General features: G+C 38.3%; 1 protein-coding gene across 2 annotated transcripts; it reads right to left on the bottom strand.

Moving 5' to 3' along the window:
• Nucleotides 1–655: 655 nt before the first annotated feature.
• EIF1AX (eukaryotic translation initiation factor 1A X-linked) lies at nucleotides 656–23,897 on the bottom strand. 2 transcript variants are annotated; one of them, XM_043571148.1, is made up of 7 exons: nucleotides 23,630–23,897; nucleotides 16,879–16,962; nucleotides 13,975–14,078; nucleotides 12,851–12,901; nucleotides 9,391–9,472; nucleotides 6,687–6,778; nucleotides 656–4,518 (listed from the first exon to the last, which is right to left on the bottom strand). In XM_043571148.1, exons 1-7 carry the CDS (start codon nucleotides 23,643–23,645, stop codon nucleotides 4,513–4,515), a joined length of 435 nt encoding a protein of 144 aa, XP_043427083.1. In that variant the 5' UTR covers nucleotides 23,646–23,897; the 3' UTR covers nucleotides 656–4,512. The 2 variants fall into 2 exon arrangements, with proteins under 2 accessions (XP_043427083.1, XP_043427084.1); XM_043571149.1 differs by lacking the exon at nucleotides 16,879–16,962 and having other exon boundaries at nucleotides 23,630–23,880.

Consider the following 23,897-nt stretch of genomic DNA (forward strand, 5'->3'; position numbering starts at 1 on the left):
ACATCTTCTGCACAGGTTAACAAACTCACACAAAATGCAACCCCATTGTTAGTCTGAACGTTTTAACAGCCAAAAACACAAAAATAAAATACAAAGTATACATTATTCTCATATCACAGTTGGTTTTCAGAAAAGAATCTTCATGAATGTAACTTTAAATAGTTTAGAGGAAGTCATAGGGGCACCTGGGTGGCTCAGGTGGTTAAGCCTTCGACTTCACTCAGGTCATGATCTCACAGTTTGTGGCTTCGAGCCCCATGTCAGGCTCAGTGCTGACAGCTCAGAGCCTGGAGCTTGCTTCAAACTCTGTGTCTCCCTCTCTCTTTGCCCCTACCCCACTCATGCACTCACTCTCAAAAAATAAACACATAAAAATTTTTAAAAATTGAATTTCCTTAAAAAAAAAAGTCATAAACAGGGGCGCTTGGGGGGCTCAGTGGGTTAAGCATCCTGCTCTTGATTTCCTCTCAGGTCATGACCTCATGGTTCATGAGACAGAGCCCCCAAGTTCAGCTCTGCAAAGACAATGTGGAATCTGCTTGGATTTCTTTCTGCCCCTCCGCCGCTCACATTCTCTACTCTCTCAAAAGAAACACATAAACTTAAAAACAAAAAAAAAGTCATAAACCGTTCAAAAAGAAGCAATTGCATACTATTGAAAGTTATTTCATATTTTATTTTCTAATTGCATTAGTTTGCGTCCAATTGTTTTTACATAATTCCAAATGACCGGAAAGTAAACCTTTTAATCAGTCAGTACTAATCAGCTGTCATGAATCTACATAGTAAAAGAACTCTAATTAGACTTAAGAATAAAATATGACCAGAGCTATCAATAGCTATAAACTTTCAATGAAGAAATATAGAGTAGTTGGTATTTTGCAAAAACATCTTTAAGCAATTTAGAGACTTCCTATCTGTTAGCCTTATGCTGAATTAAATGATGGTAACAATTATTTTAAATATTGTATTGACATGAATATATATATATATGCACATATATATATATATATATTCTACAAGTTTTTTTTTTTTATTATAGTAACCAAAGACTGCAAGTGAAAGAAATGACCAATAGAAAATATAAAGACGTGCATGTTCAATTTTATACGGTCCTGGATACCAAGTGAAAAGCGGCAGACACTGCTCTAGGTGCATTACACATATGGACACATAATCAACCCTTCCACCAATTCTGCATGTACTCTTCTTATCATCCCAATCTTACAGGTGAGGAGCCTGAAACTCCTACAAGTGAGAGAAGGTGCCCATGGTCACTTGCAGGTAAAGGGCAACGTGAAGGGTGGGGGAAAAGGCCTCCTGACCCCAAGGCCCAAGCTCTTCACTCTCCATCACACTGCCTAAATACCTGGCAGCTGGGGGGAAGAGAGGACCCAGTCCAATACTCTCCAAATTCCTTGGTTCTCTCTGTACCTAAGAAGCTTGTGTCTTAATGCATCTGTAGTGAGACTTAAGATTTTGTCCTTTTCTGAGCAGGAAGAAATAAGCAAGGATAAAAAAAAAAAAAAATGACAGTTTAAGGTAAATCAACAACACAACATGGTGTGTAAAAGTTCATGGGAGTCCAAACAGTATAAATGAAACTTCTTCTTGCTAAGCAGGATAAAGATCTAAGCATTTCCTACCAACACAAATCTTTTTAATCATTATGACAGGTAAACATAAAGAACTCACTTTCATTCTGATACTTTAACTGTAAAGTTATAGTTAATATTGTATATTTTAAAATCTGTAAACAACAGAAATAAAGTATAAATCCACCTAGGTATTTTTATTTCAAACATGCTTTTACCTATTTGATTACTCAGTTGCTCTGAAGTCAATACCGAAAGCAGTTTCTATCTACTAAAGATGTTATTCACCATCCTATAATTTAATATTTACACAAGATACATGAGATTAAGTTAAACTACAAGTCACAAGTTTTGTAACCAACTATAATCACAGCCATGATTATTCTGTAGATGTGGTGAGTAAACCAATGGCCAATCCTTAATAAAATACAAGAGTTTTCATCATGCATAGTTCACAGGCACCTTAAAAGGTGGCCTCTTAAGAGGCTGGATGTTCAAAAAAGATTCAACAGTCAAGCAATTAAATCCTGGCAAATCTTTTTTCACACAAATGCCTGGTTTGGTTATTGAGCCATTTTAGTAATACAACTTATTTGTGCTCTAACTGGAAGTAGAATAAACACTGCATGAAAAATGCAAGCCCATAAAATTCATTAGTAATACCTAATACCCTCTTAGCAGGAAGAATCATTATTCTTGGATTTCAAACATTTTATTTTCTTTTAGGGCATACCCTATAGCATTGTGTTATGGGAATCAAGGAGTATAACCAAAAAACACAAAACACAAACCAAAAACCAACCAAACAAAAAAACTCAACAACATACACACAGATGCTAAAAAAAACTAAGGACCACTCCCATTCCTCATTTGAAATAAATCAGTAAATCTATACAAATATCACATTAAAGACAAGTTAGTAAAACACTTCTGCCAAGCAGTGTTGCATATGACCTACAACTTTACCAACCACTTAATAATCATTAGGGTATGAGATTTTCCAGGATGCAATGGCACTAGATTGAGCTGTTATTACCTAGGCAAGGAAAAAAAAATCACTAAAAAAACACATGAATGGGGGCCATAGTTGTAATTCAAGAAACTTGAGACAAATCATATTTGCTAGAGGAGGTAAGCAGAAAAAAATGTGAGTTGTACCATCCCTACCATGAACTACCACAGAGGCAGAGTTACTACATTCTTGGTAAAATAACACAGAAGGATCTATATATACCACAAATTTAGCAAAACACTTTTTTGTACAGAGGCCTAAATATCTTTGGAAGTTTAGGTTTTGATGAAGACAATCACTAAGTCAATTCTTCAAGGCTAGTTTCTTTAAGTATTAAAAACCAGCCCATGGTTTCAGATGCATTCCATCTGGGTAAGTGTTCAGAACTCCAAAGAATAAGAAACATGAATCGCAACTATCCACTCATTTCTATTCTTTGATTTAATGTTTTCTAGTACCTCAGATTTTGATTCCAGTGCTTGCACACTTAGGAATAAGCATGAGATTGGAGAAGATACGCTTATTTTTTTGAAGCCACATGAAGGTTTCTCTCCCTTGGTAGAACTTTTCATCATTGAAAACATCTCTGGAGACCAGGAGAATAAACGTTCACAGCCTAAATGATGGATCTCTTCTTGTGAAGTTGCAGAAGATTTCAATGTAGCTAGCCAATAAATAGCCCAGCCCTTAATTTCATCTTAGTCACGTTGAGAACAAAAAAACTAAGTAAGAGAAAATCCAAATTCCCAATAATATACAAGCAAAACAAATCTTTACACACAATAAAATACATCCTAAACACAAAGTAAGGGTATAATATACTCTGCAGCATGACATTGTCTTTATTGTATTTCTCAGCTGTAGCTCTTCCATTCAGAAATGAGAAACCATCTTTTCAATAAATTGTTATTCGCTCCCTTTTTTTTTTTTTTTACCAGCTTAGGGATGGTTTGAAAAAAGCTTAATTATACAGTTGTTAGGAAATTAAATTTTCATTTATACATACTTTAAGTGTTTACAAAGCACTCAAAATTGCAGCTTATGTATATGACTTCTGAAATAAAATGACACTTTTAACAATAGTTTTGTTCTTTAAAAATTTTCTACATACATGCACATGATCAAAACAATCTTTTCTTGTTTGGGAAATTTCCTAAGCATAGTAAGAAAAAAAAATGGACAACTATAGCAGTATTTCAATGTTAAGATGACTAGGTGCCACCTACTGTTTGATTCCTGTAACTAACCTTACAAATTAAAAACTGCTATTAAAACCCAGGTCCTAAAACCTGCATTTTGTAAATGCTTTTTTGTTGATATGTTTATAGTGGCAAAATAAGGTTATGAAAGAACATAAGTGATATCAAAATTAGTACAAAAATAGCCACATGCTACTTAAATATGAAAAACTGACCTAATCATTTTTTTAATTCAAATGCAGATTTCTGTCTCTTTTAAATTGTATCAAAATCTCAAGGGAACATCTAAGTAACTGGAATATACAGAAAGTCAATGTACGGTCAACAGGCTAGTCAAAGTTAGGGCTTAATCATGATCCATAATGAATGTACGGTAAATGGTTTATTTGGAACATTCATTTACTAACTGGAAGTGGTCAAAGTAGGAAAGGCAGTAATGCATTTTTCTCCTCTTTTTAAAAAATAGTAGATGTCGTCTTTTACCGATAAGCTCCAATACATCAAAAGAACAAAGGGGGCTTAACATTTCATGTAAGAGAATTCGGCATTACCGGTTTTTCAAGAAATACCTTAGAAACAAATCAGTCTGCCTTAACAAATTGCACTCATGCTAATAAATTTTAATCTTCTTTAACAGGTCACAGCCAAAATCCAAATTGTTGGAACAATCCTCAGAGAAATTGGAATGTAAAATGTTGAATTCAATTTAGATCTGGAAGGGAAAAGAACATCAGATCAAATGAAAGAATTCTTATATTCCAGAAGTCTACCACATAAGGGAGCCCTGCACCCCCTAAGGATATCTTTGAAGAGGAAATTCTCTACACCAGGTTTTTCTCAATTATAGTTTGCTGCCAGTAAATCTTTACAACTTCCTTCAGAATGTTATGCTATACAAGATGTTTAAAAAAAAATTTTTTTTAAATGTGTATTTACTTTTGATACAGAGTGTGAGCAGGGTAGGGACAGAGAGAGAGACAGAATGTGAAGCAGGCTCCAGGCTCTGAGCTGTCAGCACCGAGCCCGACGTGGGGCTCGAACCCACAAACCGCGAGATCATGACCTGAGTTAAGTCGGATGCTTAACCAACTGAGCCACCCAGGCACCCCGTATACAAAATATTTTTAATAATATTCTTAATAAAGTTTAGTGTCTCTCTTTTGTGCTGGTGATGAGACATTTTTTTTATTCTGGGGGGGAGCAGATATGCAGGAGCACTATTTCTTTCTTTTAATGTTTATCTATTTTTGAGAGACAGCGTGAGCGGGGAAGGGGCAGAGCGAGAGAGAGGGAAACACAGAATCTGAAGCAGGCTCCAGGCTCTGAGCTGTCAGTGCAGAGCCTGATGCGGGGCTTGAACCTACAAACCATGGGATCATGACCTGAGATGAAGTCAGGAGCCTAAAAGACTCAGCCACCCAGGCACCCCTAGGAATGTTATTTCTTTAAGAAAGGTACAAGTGTGACAGTTAGCAAATTCTCTCAATCTGGTTATAGGAAAGAAGGCTAGCATACCTATATACCATCTGGAGAAATGTCTTGGAAAAATAGGGTTCTCAGGTGATAAAAAAGGCAACCCTTGCCTTTGCAAATGGTACAATTCCTTTAGTATCCACTGTCTTTAGCATCTCTTTCCCTGCCGGACTACAGAGTCCAGTTCCAAGGAATCACTGGCATAGATTCAGAAATTTTTTTCTTAGAAAGTCTTAACCTTGTTTACTAGATCCTCATCCTAACACCTCTGTGTATGTGGTTTCATATTCAAATGTGTTCTCTGCTTAGGTTAATTTCCAAAAATACCTTCTACCCCAGCTCTAAAAATGTTTATATCACCCCTTAATTTACAACACAATTCCATGTCAGGTTCTTGTATATAATCATTAAATAATAATATCAATAAATCAATAATAATCATTAAATAATAAATAATATAATAATTAAATCTACTATCAAAGTATCATTAACAATTTAGTCACTAGAATTCTCTGGCTCAGGATCTCCAAAGGGAAGAACATTGAAAAAAAGTATGATGTATTTATATAAAAATTCATAAACACCTATACACATTGAAGATATGTACTCAAATTTTTAATTCACCACGAGCATTCGTAATGGTCTGAAGACGCATCAAAATATAAGATAGATTGATGGACAAATAAAGATAAGAGATATGGGATAAATCAACTATAGGAAAACGTTAATTACAGAATCTTGCTAGTGGGTACCACTTGTGATGCCTAACTCAGACTTCCCCAAGACCAGCCTTTGTAGTTCTGAAAGACTCTGGTAATTCTGTTGCAGTCTTAGTCAGCAACTAACTTTTACTGTTAGCAAAACAGTACATTCTCCTCAAATACACCAACTCCAAACCAAGAGTTTGCCAACAGTGCATATCCAACGGATAAAATAGTGTACTGACAAATGGTCTCAATTTTAACAAGACTTTTAATATATGTTGTAATTCCAATGCTTCATATCAAGCTGTTCAAACAAGATTCTTCTTTTAACTTACTAGTATTTCAATTGAGTAGGCATGTTTCTTTGAGAAGATCTTGTATTTCTTTCAACTGTCTCCTAAATTTCATAATAGCTATCTCTTTAAACACTCAAACAAGTTATGACTGCAATGCCTAGCATTCAGGTTGCCAAAGAAGATACTGATCTTTTCTGGAAGAAATGGTGAAAAAGATTATAAGAATCCTCAAAGTATAAACAGTTTGACTAACTGATAAATAATGAGCATTTTAATTCATGGACAAATCTTGAAATATATCCTAAGTATTCAACATTCTTAGATTAAACAAAGATAGGACAAAGAGCTAGTTTCTCTGTAGATAATTCAGAAACAAAAGTTGAAAAATGTAAGGTGCATCTACTTACATCATCAATGTCTTCATCATCGTCTCCAATGTCATCGAACTGAATTTCGTCATCATCTCCAGGACCAAATGTATCCGTTTCATTGATTTTAGCTAAAGAAACAATAACAAATGCACTCATATAACCAAGATGATATTAAAATGAGTAACTGTCCACTAAAAGAAGTGGTCTGCTGGGGCGCCTAGGTGGCTCAGTCAGTTGAGCGTCCAACTTCGGCTCAGGTCATGATCTCACAGCTTGTGGGTTCGAGTCCCACATCGGGCTCTGTGGTGACAGCTCAGAGCCTGGAGCGTGCTTTGGATTGTGTCTCCCTCTCTCTCTCTGCCCCTCCCCCGCTCATGCTCTGTCTCTCTCGCCCAAAAATAAATAAACACTAAAAAAAATAAAAAAAATAAAAACAGGAAAAAGAAGTGGTCTGTTGAATTATGCAAAGAGACTCTTAGGAGTCCAACTTAAATTTTAAGTTTGTTATAAGAAAGATCCTCCTAACTTCTACCTAACAGCCCTACTATATAGAATTTTATACAACAAAATCTCAAGGTCCCTGCTAAGCCAAGATGGAAAGTATGAGTTCTAATTTTGTTTGCAGAGATTTTTTTTTTTAAGTCAGCTTTATGCCCAGTGCGGAGCCCAATGCAGGGCTCGAACTCACGCCTGTGAGACCAAGACCTAAGCCAAGATTAAGAGTTGGACACTCAGCCAACTGAGCCACCTAGGCACCTCTAACAAGGTATTTTAATTCAGGGGGCACCTGTGTGGCACAGTCAGTTAAGCATCCGGCTCTTGATTTCAGCTCAAGTCATACTGTCACAGTTTATGAGATCGAGCCCACAGAGGGCTCCATGCTGACAGTGCGAAGCCTGCTTGGGTTTCTCTCTTCCCCTCCCCTGCTTGCTCATCCACTCTCTCAAAAATAAGCAAACGTTAAAAAAAAAATCCAATTCAGGGGCACTTGGGTGGCTCAGTCAGTAAGCGTCTGACTCAATTTCAGCTCAGCTCATGATCTCATGGTTTGTGAACTCCAGTCCCATGTCAGATCCTCTCTCTCCTCCTCTCTGCCCCTCCTATGTTTTCTTTCTCAAAATAAATGTTAAAATTTCTTTTCTAATTTAATACTTGACAAATGTATTAGTTTCAAGTGCACAACATAGTTGATTTGACAATTATATACACTATGGTATGCTCACCAAAGTTATTACATAATTGACTATATTCCCTATGCTACTTTTCATCTTACTTTAGAACTAGAAGTTTGTACTTCTTAATCCTCTTCACCTATTTCGCCTATTCCCCCAACCCCCCAGCAACCACTAGTTTATTCTCTATATTTAGGAGTCTGTTTCCCTTGTTTGTTCATTTAATTTGCACATTCCAACGCTGCACAAAAGTTCCTTTGTCTCCCCATCTTCGCCAACACTTGTTATTTCGTCTTTTTGATACTAGCCACCCTGACTGGTATGAGGGGTATCTCACTGTGGTTTTGATTTGCATTTCCCTGATGATAAGTGATGCTGAGCATCCTTTCATGTCTACTGGCCATTTGTACGTCTTCTGTGTAAAGTGTTTATTCAGAAAAAAAAAAGTTATTGAAGAAATAAAGTGTTTATTCAGTTCCTCTGCCCATTTTTAATGGATTATTTGGGGCGGTGTTTGGGGTGTTAAATGGTAGAAGTTCTTTATGTATTTTGGATATTAACCCTTTATCAGACGTATCATTTGCAAGTATCTTCTCCCATTCAATAGGTTGTCTCTTTGTTTTGTTGGTTTCCATTGCCGTGCAAAGCTTTTTAGTTTGATGTACTCCCGACTATTTATTTTACAAAGGTATTTTTAGTAAGGCAGGCTTTAGTCACACAAATTCTAAAGCCATTACAACTTACAACTATGCTTCAAAAAAAAGGTCAGAGCACAGGCTAACAATTTACCACTCACCAAACAGATTCACCAATCAGAAAATTTAGTCAAATCATGATTACCCCTAAGCAAGAAAATGAACCAGGACATGCTAGTCCTATTCCCAGACATACTAGATTGAAAATGTCAAGTATAGAATTTCAGCAGAATTTTCATGCTTAAGTAAAATCATATTGTTTTTCTAATAATCTCCAACAGAGATAAAACAAACACAAAAAACAACACACAACAAAACAAAAACATCAAGTGAAAAATGTAGCCTTATAATATAGTATGTAAAGTACACTGCCCCTTTGGTGGGGTTATGAGGGACTTATTTTTGTTCAAGTTTCCCACATGAGAATGCGTAACTTTTTATTGGTGACAATGTTGGTTTTAAAAAAATCCAATGGAATCCTATGATACCTAGGATAAGAACTGAAAACTGACTTTGTAAAAATCAACAACAGTAGCTAATTACAATCACTGCTTCGTATTTAAAGTAGATGAATACTAACAATCTCTTGAGAAGGTTATTGTGAAATAAATAGTGTAACAGTATTATTCTTTAGATTGGTATTATGCAAACGTTCAGAGTTTATAAAGTCTACACCAGGAGTGTAGTTATTAGGGATATAAGTTACTTTTTTTCTTAATGTATCCAGTATTATGAAGTATAAGCATGCATACTTAAATCATGCAAGCACTGAAGTAATATGCAAAATCCACAAAATTCTAACAAAATTTCTTCACCTAGTAACACCAAATACTAACACCATATGACAGGTTAATAAAACAACTCAGACATTACCATGCTCTGGAAGCTCGCCATATGCCTTTAGACTTCTAGCTTCATCTGCATTGTATTTTAAGATTACATCAGCTTTATTATCCTGAAAGAGACAAGTAACTTTTAGAACCGATTATGCCAAAATATTATTTCATAAATTACTTTCAAACTGGATAAAAAATTAAATCTCACATCTTTATAAACTTTTTTCACATTTCAGTTTCCTCCTCCCCAGTGTACTTGTTGTGAAGAGCACAGGATCATGTATGGAATTGCTGAATGACTATATTATTAATTATACTGGAATTAAAATTTTAATCAAATATTAAAACAAAAATATAAAATAATACTTTTCTCCTACCCTCTAAAAAACATGCAGAACTGTGCCAACCCAATCTTTTTACAGGATGATTAAACAGGCTAATTAAAAAACTGAGACTGTTGTAATGACCTAAGGAAATTAATATACCTTTCCTTGAATCAATGGTTCTTAGAATATGAACTGATTAGAATCTCCAGTGGAGCTTTTACATCTCCAGAAAACAGATTAGTAGATGTGGAATGAAGCTCAAGAATTTGTATTTTCTTTTTTTTTTTTTTTCAATTTTTTTTTTTTCAACGTTTATTTATTTTTGGGACAGAGAGAGACAGAGCATGATCGGGGGAGGGGCAGAGAGAGAGGGAGACACAGAATCGGAAACAGGCTCCAGGCTCTGAGCCATCAGCCCAGAGCCTGACGCGGGGCTCGAACTCATGGACCGCGAGATCGTGACCTGGCTGAAGTCGGACGCTTAACCGACTGCGCCACCCAGGCGCCCCGAGAATTTGTATTTTCTAAAGCTCTTCAAGTGTTTCTGATGCAAATATATCAACACCTGCGGGGGACAAGCTTAGGAATCCCCAGGGCTTACACCAATGGGTTAATAAGGCATAAAGAAATACAAAGTCAATAAAATGCTCACACCCGAGTTTGGGTAAACCAGATTGGCACTCCAAGAATGGGGGGGGTGCAAAGGTCCACAAAACAGGGAGGGGGTGCTGAGCCCCCCAAAATAGAAAGAGGCAAAGGCCTGAAATAGAAACGGTGCAAAGGTGCCCAATACATAGGAATAACAAGATATTTAGGGTGAAAGCACCCCAAATTTAGTACTATAGCAGAAAACTGCTTTCATAGGAGAATAGGGCCAGGTTAGGTAAATTGGGGAATTGAACTGTGGACAGCTGCACCTCAGGCAAAGCAGCCCAGAGCTGAGATGGTTAACAAAAAGAAAAGGTGTCTTGTTAACCCTGAGGTTATTCCCCTTCCTACTCATCCCCTAGGCCAGCAAAGATAAACAGGTGCGGAGGCGCCTCGTGTCTGCTGTTAACAACCATCTACCCATCTGCCCTGTGCCTGGATTGTTTTGTATTGACCCCAAACCCCAAACATTGTATATCTTCAAAATCCCCTTTCCCCCTCACCTCAAGTTAATGTTCCTAGTTTCTTTGTCTCCTTGTACATGCCCATCACGTTTGCAAGCCTTATGATCTAAATAAATATGGGGCAAGGACCCTTATTTGGGGCTCTTGTCTTTTTCGCGGACATTAGCCATCTCTTGTTTTAATCCTGCGTCTGCTCTTTTGCTAGTCTAAAAGAGAACTTTAGACCTAGAGTCTACGACAAACACCTACTGCCTTAGAATGTTCACACTTTCCCATTTGAAAAGAATCTTAGTTAAGGAAAAAGTGTTCAAGTTTATTATTTCAACTTCTAAAAGTTCTTTGAACCTAAAAGTAGGTCCAAATGGCTACAAAAATGATCAGTGATGCAAGGGCAGTGTGATTCAAACCAGCACTTCTTCAGCTGTGTATAGAAGCTCAGAGGGAAATTGTTAAAAGGCATATTCTGATTTAGGAGGACTGGGGTGGGGTCCAAAACCCTGCATTTCTAACAAGTTCCCAAAAGCCACTGATGCTACTGGTTCCCCGACCACCCTTTTAAGTGGCAGGGGCAGACAGGTGGCTTGTGGGAGATTAAGAATCAGAAAAGTTGGTCTTGACTGTCATTTTATAGTCAGAATGTTACATCTTTCTGAACCTTGGTTTCCTCACCTGTCAAAGAGAGAATTATTCTTCCTACTTCTGGGGTTATTTTAAAATCAAAAGAAAATGGACATTAAAATGGTATTAACTGGGGTGCTTGGGTGGCTCAGTTGGATAAGTGTCTCTTGATTTCGGCTCAGGTTGAGATCTCACAGTTTGTGGGATCGAGCCCCGTATTAGGTTCTGTGCTAATAGCGCACAGCCTACTTGGGATTCTCTTTCTGCCCCTTCCCTGCTAGCATGCACATGTGCTCTCTCGCTCTCAAAACAAATAAACATTAAAAAAATTTTTTTAAATATGTAAAAAAAAATAAAATGGTATTAATTAAAGCAGGATTTTCCAACCTCAGCACTATTGATATTTTAGGCTGGATAATTCTTTGTTGTAGGGGCTGTTCTGTGCAATGGAGGATGTTTAGCATTACCCCTGGTCTCTATCTACTATATGCCAAGAGTACTGTCTCCCTCCCCTTGGCCAGCAAGTTGTAACAAGAAATGTCTCCAGGCAGTGCCAAATGTTCCCCGGAGGAAACAAATTCACTCACGGTTGAGAACCACTGATTTATAATAAAGATTTTAATTCTTTATTCTGGAATATATATTTTAAAAAATTAAAGTACGATCAAAGTTATAAGAATAGAAACATCACTCACAACATGATTAAATACATGGTGATGAGTTCTAACAGGTGGAAACCAAATGGATTGCACAGACCCACAATAAGCAGTCTCCAGGTTGAGATCATGAAGGGCAACTATCATTTTCTCTCCTAAGTGGTCATCCAAATTTAGAGCACACACTTCTATCATGGTTTGTACTGTAATTACTTGTGTGCCTTATTCTCTTCACTACCAAGCCCTAAGTATTTTGGGGGATGGAAGTTTGACTCATTCAGCTATATACACTACAGCAGCAGTTTCCATATTTTGATTTCAGTATGTACGCATTAAAAAAAAAAAAAGAAAGAAAAGAAAAACTGGCATGTGGGGCCCACCCTAAGATTACATTTTTACTTTAACAAATAAGAACACGAACAACACCACAACTATATAACATCATTCATTCCAATAAAGGGAACTTTTTAAATATCAAAAAGGGAAAAAGGACCATTTATAGCTTGATGGAAAATTCACACTGCCTATTATTTTTTCCACAGTGAAAATGTGGACTCCAGAGACTGGCCATTTGGGAACCATGATGACTAGTGTACTAGGCACAATATTGAAAACATAACTAGCCCTTAAGAAATGTTTGTCAACACAACAGTCAAGAGCATGAAGAGGTGGCAAAACAGTGGGCAAAAGAGGTGGGCAAAAACAGTCATGACTTAAGTTCTAAGAATTAATGGTTCATAAATACAATCAAGTGAATGATGAAAAAAATTATTATTATTTTTTACCTGGTAGTCTCGGAGACCAACCAATATAATGTCTGAGGTATTTATCCAAACCTAAGAAAGAAAAGTCACTGTATGTTACATTTAAAAATATAGAATCAAAGCAACACTCGGTCAGTCTTTCCATAAAATACTATTCACCCAACTGTGGGTGAAGTACCTAGATTCAGAATTAGGAAAAAAAAAAAAAAATCCAAAAAACTTTATTAAGCAGGTGAGCATGTTTCAAATCTGTAATTTGGAATGTTAAAACACACACACACACACACACACACACACACACACACACAGAATGATCTTATTTAACTGAGTTCATTAATTCCAGAAGAATGATTAGAAATTTAGTAATTTGTAATAGTGAATTACTCCAGGTGGTTAGTTATCTATCCATTATATGTGAGAATATAAAGTTAGAAATGTGCTTTTTTCTCCTTCCCTCCCCTTCCACCAGCCCACATACACAAAGCTGGCAAACCTCCTTAAAATAACCCATAAAATCAGAGTCAGAGAGACTTTTACCCAACTTGACTAATAAATTGGCCTTAACACCCACTATGATGGGAAATTAATCATTACTTTCCAAGGAAGCCCATCCAGCATCACAATTCCAGAAATTTAGTATCACCAATATAATTCATATTGAAATTTTCTTAACATGTTTTACAAAGATTTCCCCCACCCTCAAATCAGAATCCATACACGGGCCACCTACCCCATTTAACCATTAGGTCTCTTTAATCTCCATTCAACTGGAATAGTTCTCACCCTCAGCCCTCTTGCCACTGCTGCCCATTTCCCCCAACTTTAAGGTCACTAACCTTGTAGTAAGGGTCTGGACATTTGTTTTACAGTCTCCCTTAATTTGGATTTGTTGATTGATTCTTCATGACTAGGTTCAGGTTAAACATTTTGGGCCTAACAACATAGGTGACGTAAATGAGTCTTTAAATGGAATCCGTATAAAGTTATCATCATGGAGTTTGCTGTTTTGATTTATCATAGTATATCACTGTTCTACTGAAATCTTTGAGTAATTTACAAAAATGAGGTCCTTGACCCATAAAAACTATAGAGCCATTTCCCCCCATTAATCATAATTTTAAAGTAAAACAAATCTCCACACCTACCTTTTTCCTCAATTTCCCTCTGATGTGACATAACCTCTTTACACCATCAAAACACATGGCTTCTAATCGTCCATTTCCCAACATTTTGATTACTTGAGCATATTCTTGGGGGAGAGAAAAGAAAAGTGTATGGGATACTGTTCAACTTTTCATACAACAGCAACTTAAAAATCCACATAAAATGGATGAGAACATAGGGGCACCTGGGTGGCTCAGTCGGTTGAGCGTCCGACTTTGGCTTAGGTCATGATCTCACAGTCCGTGGGTTCAAGCTCCGTTGTTGGGCACTGTGCTAACAGAGCCTGGAGCCTGCTTTGGATTCCGGGTCTCCCTCCCTCTCTGCCCCTCCCCTGCTCCCGTTCTGTCTCTCTCTCAAAAATAAATAAAACATTAAAAAAATTAAAAAAAATTGACTAGAACACATAGGTATATTGGTTAGGAATAAATGTGTAGTAAAATAAATACAAGGGAGTGATAAACCAACCCAATGGCAGAACCAGAATCTAGATTCCATAATGCCATTTCTATGGTAAACTGTCTTTACTATCAGAAATGCTTTAATTATCTACTGATTTTGAGTAAGTAGAATGACTCTGGTCTTCTAAACTGTATGCTTTACTTTTTAAAGTTTTATTTATTTAAGTAATCTCTACATCCCACATGGGCCTCAAACTCATGACCAAAATCAAGAGTCACAGGTTCTTTGGACTGAGCCAGCCAGGCACCCCTTAACTGTATGCTTTACTTTTGGAGATCAAGGTGGCGTGTCCCAAAATGTACATCACACCCCATCAATCTCTCACACTGGGATCCTCCCCCAATTTTGGATCTCCTTTCCCTCAAAACCTTCAGAAGCTAATCCCAACATAATTTTTGGTATATGTGACACATAAAAAGTAGCTTTAACGTTAGTAATGTCTTTGTGAAATTAGATTTCATTATTAGGGATTATTCTAAAGTTTTTGTGAAGCCAGAAAGATACTTAGGCAAAATGCCAAACTTTTAATCAAAACCTTCCCAAAAGGAAACGCAGGAAGTCACGCAGTTTTACTGCCACTTGGAAAACTGAGGGGATGATGAGCATTCATTAGCTTGCAAAGGGGCCTTGACTAGGGGGCAAGGGAGGGTATTGCTTCAGAACCTTGAGCTTACTCAAGTTGTGCATAAGACTGACTCCCACAGAGAATATCCACTGATTTGTAAATACACTGAGACTTAACTTTGAAAGGCTCAACTGTGGGGCTGACACGCTGAAGTGAGTTGCTCAGACTACAGTGAACCTAGAGCCTCAACATGGCAGGCCAACTCAAAGGCAGTCTGTCTTCCAAAGTGGGGAAAATGAAAAAGCGATGGTCACAGCAAAATCAACTATTAATGCAGGGAAGAATGAGAAAGGCTAAGAAACTGAAATGTCTTTTAGCCATAATATGTGTTTCATTTTTAGTGGCTTATATATACACAGCCATGAACAAATTCATCAAAGTTCTATAAAAGGATAATCGAATAAAGTTCTTTGTTAAAATATGCTGGAAATTATTGCAATAACTGGACAACTTCAAAAATAGATTATATACTACGTATATAATGTATTCATGCTAAATTATCTGAGCGTGATAATTCTATTGTGATTATGTAAGAGAATATACTTAAACACAATAAGGTAAAAGTATCATGAAGCCTGCAACTAACTTTAAAATGGTTCAGGAAATACACACACATGAAGGGTTTAAGGGAGTTCATTGCATTAATACTGCAATTTTTCCAAAGCAGCTTTTGAAGTTGCTCAAGGGTTGTGGGGCACCTGGGTGGCTCAGTCGGTTAAGCATCTGACTCTTGATTTTGGCTCAGGTAATGATGTCATGGTTTGTGATACTGAGCCCAGCATGGGGCTCTGAACTGACAACATGGAGCCTACTTGGGATTCTCTCTTTTCCCTCTCTCTGCCCCTCCCCTGGCTCGTGCTTTCTTCTCTCTCTCAAAATAAATAAACATTAAAAAAAAAAAAAAAAAAGAAAGAAAGAAATTGCTCAAAAATATGGGAAACCAGTGTTATGTATCTTAGTTTGGAAAGGTCAATTGTTTGGTTTTATTGTATTCTGTTTTCTGAAATTATATGCTAATAGTACTGGAGAAATGAGGCCAAGGCCTCTAACTCATCCCTTAAAAATCCACTGTCCAATGAAAATACTATGTAGCACCATTTACTGGGTGGCCCAGTCAGTTAAGTGTCTGACTCTTGATCTCAGGGTTGTGAATTTAAGCTCCATGTTGGGACTCCATGCTGGGAATGGAGCCTACTTAAGAAAAAAAAAATCTACGAAATCATGGAATTGTTAACTATAGCTTTTGAGGCTTAGTTCTTTTTGAACTGTACAATTCTTTATTAGTTACGAATATTCATGCAAAACAATGAAACCTAGAGGTTTATAAAAATGCTACCAATAGGGGTGCCTGGGTGGCTCAGTCTGTTGAGTGTCGGACTTCGGCTCAGGTCATGATCTCACAGCTTGTGAGTTCAAGTTCTGCGTCAGGCTCTGTGCTGACAGCTCGGAGCCTGGAGCCTCCTTTGGATTCTGTGTCTCCCTCTCTCTCTCTGCCCCAACCCACTTGCATTCTGTCTCTGTCTCTCTCAAAAGTAAATAAACATTAAAAAAAAAAATTTTTTTTTTTTTTTTTTTCAAAATGCCACCAATCAACACACACTGAGCATACCAAGAATTGATTACTAAAAGAAGGGCTCTAGGGAGGTGGGAGGGTTGGTGAGAAATGGAGGACAAAGAGGAACACATGATTTTATTGCTCAGGATTACAAAGTTATATCTTTTATGTTTAGAAACTGAAAATTCCCTATTTTAAAAAAGAAAACTATTACTAAAAAAACCCCTCACTTATAGAAACGCTTACCCTGTCCATCTTCTTTAAACACCAGCTCTCTCTTTTCAGATTCATTCTCATTCTTACCTCTGCGTCTATTTTTACCTCCTTTACCTAATGGTTTTAAAGAAAGAAAAAGACATTAATTATTTGCAAAATAGAAAAGAAACTAAATGACTCACAACACGCTTTTAAAAAATCACTTACATTTAAAAATTCACTTAATGTGGTCACACAATCATATTAAATTTACAATCTCCGATCATACTAAACACACACATAGCATTACTCCCCTACCCTTCTTGGAAATTCCTTTTGGGTTATTTCTGTCATAAACTACAAACTGCAAGCAGATATTATATAAAAGTACATAGATCCCTGAGGACATCTGCATTCAATGACCAAAATTCCTAGATCATAATGACCACTGGTTGAGCACACTGCTCAATGAACCCCTCCCACAGGTGCCCACAAAGGCCAGGGTGGGAGATATTATAATGAGTTACTGATAGATTTCTAAATAAATAAATAAATAGTCCCCCACCCCTTTTACCAGACTTCCCCACGAAAGGTCTGAGTTCAATTAGGATGACTGGAGGTGAGGGGGTCAAGTTACAGGTCCTGGAATGGGATATACTGATTTTGTTGTGGAGGGAGAACAACTCTGGCTACCTTCAGAATTTGAATTCTACCTTATAGCTGTAGCAAAGATTCAATGAGCCAAGTATTTGAAGTTAAAAAAGCAAGTTACTACTGCCTGAACTTGGAAGCAACCAAGATGTCCTTCAGTAGGCAAATGGATAAACTGTGGTACATCTACACAATGGAATGTTTTCAGGGCAGTGAAATTATTATTCTGTATGATAGTGTAATGGTGGATACATGTCACTATACATATGCCAAAACTCACGCAATATACAGCATAAGGAATGAACCTTAATGTTAATGTAATCTATGGACTTGGCTGGGCTGGTTGGGAGAAATCAAAGACCAGATCCTACTAATACATATACTGGCTCATGTTAACAACATGCTGGGGAGGGGGGGGAATATGAGAATTCTACTTTCTCTTCATTTCTCTACAAATGTAAAACTGCTCTAAAAACAAAGTCCATTAAAAAACAGGGGCAGGGGGCGCCTGGGTGGCGCAGTCGGTTAAGCGTCCGACTTCAGCCAGGTCACGATCTCGCGGTCCGGGAGTTCGAGCCCTGCGTCAGGCTCTGGGCTGATGGCTCAGAGCCTGGAGCCTGTTTCCGATTCTGTGTCTCCCTCTCTCTCTGCCCCTCCCCCGTTCATGCTCTGTCTCTCTCTGTCCCAAAAATAAATAAATGTTGAAAAAAAAATTTTTTTTTAAAAATAAAAATAAAAAACAGGGGCATCTGGGTGGCTCAGTCAGTTGAGCATCAACTCTTGATTTTGGCTCAGGTCATGATACCAGTGATGAGGGAAACAAAGGCAAGAAAAATGTAGTTTAAATTAAATCCCCTTACAGCTTAGAGCCCACTCTGATAGATACCAGAGACCTGCAGCATGTAACATTCCACAAGGAGTTTATGGCTGCCTTAATGTCGATAAATGTTTACATGATATGAAACACCCAAAGCAACTGGAGCACCTGAATGGCTCAGTTGAGCGTCTGATTAGCATCCAACTTCGGCTCAGATCATGATCTCCAGGTTCATAGGTTAAAGCCCCACATAGGGCTCTGTGCAAACAGCTCAGAGACTGAGCCTGCTTCGAATTCTGTGTCTTCCTCTCTCTCTGCCCCTTCCCAAGTCACACTCTTTCTCTCTCAAAAATAAACATTAAAAAAAAAAAAAACCCAAAACTAAATGCAACCTTATCTTGACAAGAGCTAAATCTTCAGGGTTCTATAAGACTCTGCTTTCAGCATACAGAAATTCCTTAGAAACTATCTCTATCCCCCCACCCACTGCCTCCACAAACTTAAAAGTGTATCATCAGTCGCTCCTCACAATCCCAGCACAGCTCTTTGTGCCCACGGATCCTGTCCCCCGTGTTATAATAAAACCACCTTTTTGCACAAAGACATCTGAAGAATTCTTTCTTAGCCGTTTGCTCATGAACCCCACTTCAAATTTCATCACTAAGGTTGTGGGATCGTGCTGAGCATGAAGCCTGCTTAAGATTCTCTCTTCTCTGCCCCTCTCCCTTGCTTTCAAGCAAGCACACTCTCTAAAACAGGGATGAAATCAGCAAAATCCAGACAGTGGGGGCAAAGGAAGACAATTTGTTTTCCTCACTATATACCTTATGGGGGAGAGGGGGGAGAATCAGATAGATGGGGAACTTAACGATTTTTTAACAGACTTAAAAGACATTATCTACCAATAGCAAGGTGTAGACCAAATCTGGATCCTGATTTGGTGTGGATGGTGCTGGTGCAAGTTTAGTTGTGAATTGTGTCTGGGGCCAGGAGGTAACTACCTAAATGTATATTATACTAGTATACTTTTGTACATATGTATATATTCAAAATTCTTCAAAATGTAAATTTAAAAATGAATACAAGGTGAAGAAGAGTAGAAGGCTACCACTGGTGTAAAAAAAGAAAAATGCATATTCATATTTGCTTGTATATACATAAAATACTTCTGGAAAGGCATATGCAAAAAACTTAACAATGACCGCCTGTGAGAAGAACTGTTTGGCAACAGGACATGTTCTAGAAAGAGACTGCACTTTTCACATTTTGAAATTTGAATTGCGAATGTATTTACTATTCAAAAATTAAAAAAAAAAATACTTCAACCAAAAGCAGAGGTATATGATCCTTTAGGTGGGAAAACTGGTAAAAGGTTACTGTCCTTATTACAGGTACCAAGAAGCAGGCCTAACCTAGCCATAAAGAAGAGACAAACAGGAACAATATTTCTGAGATGGAAACAAGAGAATTATGACCAGATGTAGAGGGAGGGAAAATCAAAGGATGAATAGAGCTTTCACAAAAAACTTCTCAGGATCTCAGACTACGTAAAATGAGGGAGTTAGAACAGAAGATGTAAACACCTCCACCTTGCTTCTACCATTTAGAATTCTAGATTCTTCTATCTCCTGATATCCTTAAAAAAAAACCCGTAATTCTCCCTCTCCCTTTGTTTTTCATACTTTCAATGATAATACCGATCATTTCCCGACTCTCTTTTTCTCTTAGAGGGCCACTTGCACTATTTTAAAAGTTTATATATTTTGAGAGAGAGAGAAAGAGACAATCCCAAGCAGGCTCCATGGGGCTCAAACCCATGAACTGTGAGATCATGACCTGAGCCGAAATCAAGAGTTGGATGCTAAACCAACTGAGCCACCCAGGTGCACCACCACTTGCACTATTCTGGATCTTTATCAGCCCCCACCCCACATTATGCCTATTCCTCTGGAGCTTCATTAATTCCAAAGTCCCACCATCTGCTAACCCACTTTCTAAGGAAATTAAATTTTCTCTAAGGAAATTAAATTACCTATCACTTCTATGCTAATTTTGTATCTCAGCCCTCTACTTCAACTAAGCATTGGTTTCATATTTACAATGGGTCCAGTGAATGGGCTACTGTCATCTCAAGCTCAAGATTTTATTCAAAACTCATTTTTTCTTTACAAAGCTGGTCCTTAATCAACACTCCCGTTTCTGTTAGTGGTAACATGATCACCTTACGGAACATAAATCTCTCAACCTATAAACAAGCCAGCCTACCTCTCAATACTTCCCTTCCACTATCTTATACTTCAATCCAAGCAGATTTCTCACTGTCCCAGTAACTTACCCTTAAGTTACTATGCCCAAACTATGCCTATGAGACAGGTACTATTTTGTCTTTATTTCACAAGAGATGATAGTCTTCGAAAGGTTAAGTGACTTATCCAAGGCGATATCACATGAAGTGAGATCTGGGATTTGAAGTGAGTAGTATGTCCCCACTTAACTATACTCTTAACCACTATATGATAAAGTCACCCATTTACTTGTCATAATCACCCTATGAAGTAATAACATTTATCCCCAGTTTACCAGGGAGTTCGCTGAAGATCAGACAATTAACTCATTTATTATTTCAGGGTGTGTGGGTGAAGAGACTCAAACCTGATCTTTTCGTTCCTGACCCTCATATTAGGGTCTCTCTCCACAGCATTTTGTTCCCATTCCAGAACCTACTAAACCACATTGATGGCCATTTTCAAAAGGTAGGAGAAAGGCTGTAAGTGGTAGTGATACTAAAGAACTCATGGAAAGAACCTGGAAGCAGCAAAAGGTTCATAGTCCAAACAAAATAATGAATGTGCACCTGGCCACTGCAAAGACAGACACATTAACTTCTGGAATCCAGTGCACTTAATGAGTCCTAGGGGCAGTCTCATAATGCTTTGTGCTATTGTCAGGTGGACCTCTATATCCTGACCCACCCAGAGTCCTTAGAGTTCAGTATGTGAGGCATTCTTCAGGGAAACCCAAACTGCTTTCCTAGGAAGAGTAAAGTTATCTCTGGCTTCAAGCCATTAATCATTCAAGCCAGATCTTCAAACTAGAGTGAAAGCTCCTTTAGGGCAAGGATCTTACTGGCTTTGTTTACTGAGTTATTATATACAGAGCTGGGCAATTCTTTGAATGAATCCGTCAAGGGTAGTCTATACATTCCTAAAGGAGGGGCAATTTTAAAATTAAAGGCAGTAACTTCCTGAAAGTGTGGGAGCACCTTACCCCAAATGGTCGTCATGAGTGGACCAAAGGATACCTTTTCTGAGGTAATAAGCTAAAAGAATCTAGAGGATTCTAGAGGAAATAAGCTGGTAACAATCAGTCCAAAGCAAAACTCATTCAACACACAGTTCATGGCAATTTATATCCTTGTGAAATCACCCCAAGATTGTATTCAGAAGACTTCTGGCTCTTCCAATAAAGAAAAACAAACAAACAAAAAAAACCCCATGAATTTATTTCTACATTAGTAAACCTCATCTTATGAAATCCAGGGGTCTTGGAAAGCACTGTTCCTCTAAGGTAACAGATTGGTTTTACATGTAATGGAATGATAAACACCAAATTCAGAAAGGCGGTTACCTCCAGAAACAGGAAGACAGGGGAAGAGACAAAGGGTTTTAACTGATCCTGTGTTTTAATTTCTCAAGTTCAGAATAATGGATTCCCAGGTGTTCACTATATTGTTATATTTTTCGTACGCTTCAAATATTATTTATAAAGAATGATCTATTGCTTGCCAATTCATCAGAACTAACCATACCCTGATCACTCCCCTCTCTATTTTACTGCCATGTAATGGAATACAACTTTAAAGGAGGCTAGTGAATTAGATGTGATTTAATGTATAAGTTTAATGCAGAAGTCCTGTTCCCGTAGAACCTATTATTATTCATCCGAGAGTGAAGTCAACAAAAGGAAGGTGACTTAATCCAACAAGTATTTATTGAGCATCTAGTAAGTGTCAAGTGCTAGCAATTCAATGTGATTAAGACAGATACCATTACTGTCTATTATAGCTTACAATCTAGTGAGGGAATTGGAAGCCTCCTGACTAGAAATAAAAGGGAGAATAAGATACTTACTGAGGTGATCCAATTACCATCTAATAGGAAATAAGACATTAGACAGGTTACCCCAGAAAAATTAACAGTAAAATGCTACAAAAAGGGTCTGCAAGCTACATTTTGAGATAACCACACCAAATCTTGCACACAACTGCAAGCAAGTACCCCAAGGGATAAAATGAGTAGCCACAGAGACAAAGAGGAAATCAGGTAGAATCCCTGGAGCCGTCTGTGAAGTAGAAAAGAGAACAGAAGTAGGCCTGGGTCCAGGCAAGGGTCTGAAGGATTAATAACCAAAGGAAACTTCCCGTGGGTTGTGTAATACGCTCCTCTCCTGAGAGAAACACAATGATTTCCCTGTTTCTACTGGCACAATTTCCTTGGAGAAATTATAAAGATACTTAAAAAGACAGAAGTCTCCTGAAGTCTAAAAAAGGGGATAATTTCTTTAAGACTCTTCCCCTTTTAGGTAGATTAGGCCTTCCATTTTGGAAATTCCAAATAAACATCTTCAAGACTGATAATTTGTGGACGTTTAGCCTCAGAATGGAGAAAACTTAAAGGTCTTTACTCCTAATACAATATATACAAGATCTGAAGCAAAAATAAGAAAACCTGGTTAAATATGAAAGTGTTCCAAAAAAAAAAAAAAAAAAGGTAAACGCCGTAAAGGGATGGGGAAGAGTAAATCTCTAGACATGAACCCTAAATATGTAAATACGCATTAAGGTTTCATTCACTGTGAAAAAGGGAGAGGGAGTGGTCTCAAAAACACTCAACTATTCATTAAGAAACCCATGCAAGAGTACCTGATCACTAAAGCAGGCATTACTCTTTCAAAGTTAAGAACTGCTTCCAGGGCTTAACTCTCGTTGCCCAGGAAGGCCAAAGGCTCCCATTTGTGAAACCCTGGCCGCCCGGGAGAGGTCTCCCCACGGGTCCATAAAGCGCCGCGGTCAGTCTGGCGCGAATCGGGAGCAAAAGCCCACATTCTCCCGCAGGAGGCCCTACAAAAATGGCGTCGGCTCCACCCCAATGTGACCAAACTGGTACACAAGAGTAACTTCTCAGCTCCTTTCCCAAGCCCCAAACCGCGTGTGGATCGTCCAGCCGCCTGCAGGCAGAGAGGAGTGTAAGGTCACTGCGGCCTGGGCAATACGGGGCGCCGCGGACAGGACCGGGCCGACCGGAGTCGTGGTCCCGGGGTCCAAGGCAGCATTACCTTTATTCTTGGGCATGGCGGTGACGGCGGCCTCCCGGCGTTTCCGACTCCTATCCGAGTGGTGGTGGTGGTGGTGGTGGCGGCGGCAGCAGCGACTCTTCCGAGGGGCCCCAAGGGCGACGCGTGGGACCGCGCGGTACCAAACAGGCAAGCGAGGCCGGGTCGCGTGCGCGGGAGAGTCTCGCAACCGACTTCTTCCGAGATCCGCCTGCGCCCACGCTCAGCCGCAGCAAATGGCGTCGCGACTGCTTGCGTCATTTTTCCCCGC

Source organism: Prionailurus bengalensis, chromosome X (assembly GCF_016509475.1).
Source record: "Prionailurus bengalensis isolate Pbe53 chromosome X, Fcat_Pben_1.1_paternal_pri, whole genome shotgun sequence".
NCBI classification, from domain to species: Eukaryota; Metazoa; Chordata; class Mammalia; order Carnivora; family Felidae; genus Prionailurus; species Prionailurus bengalensis.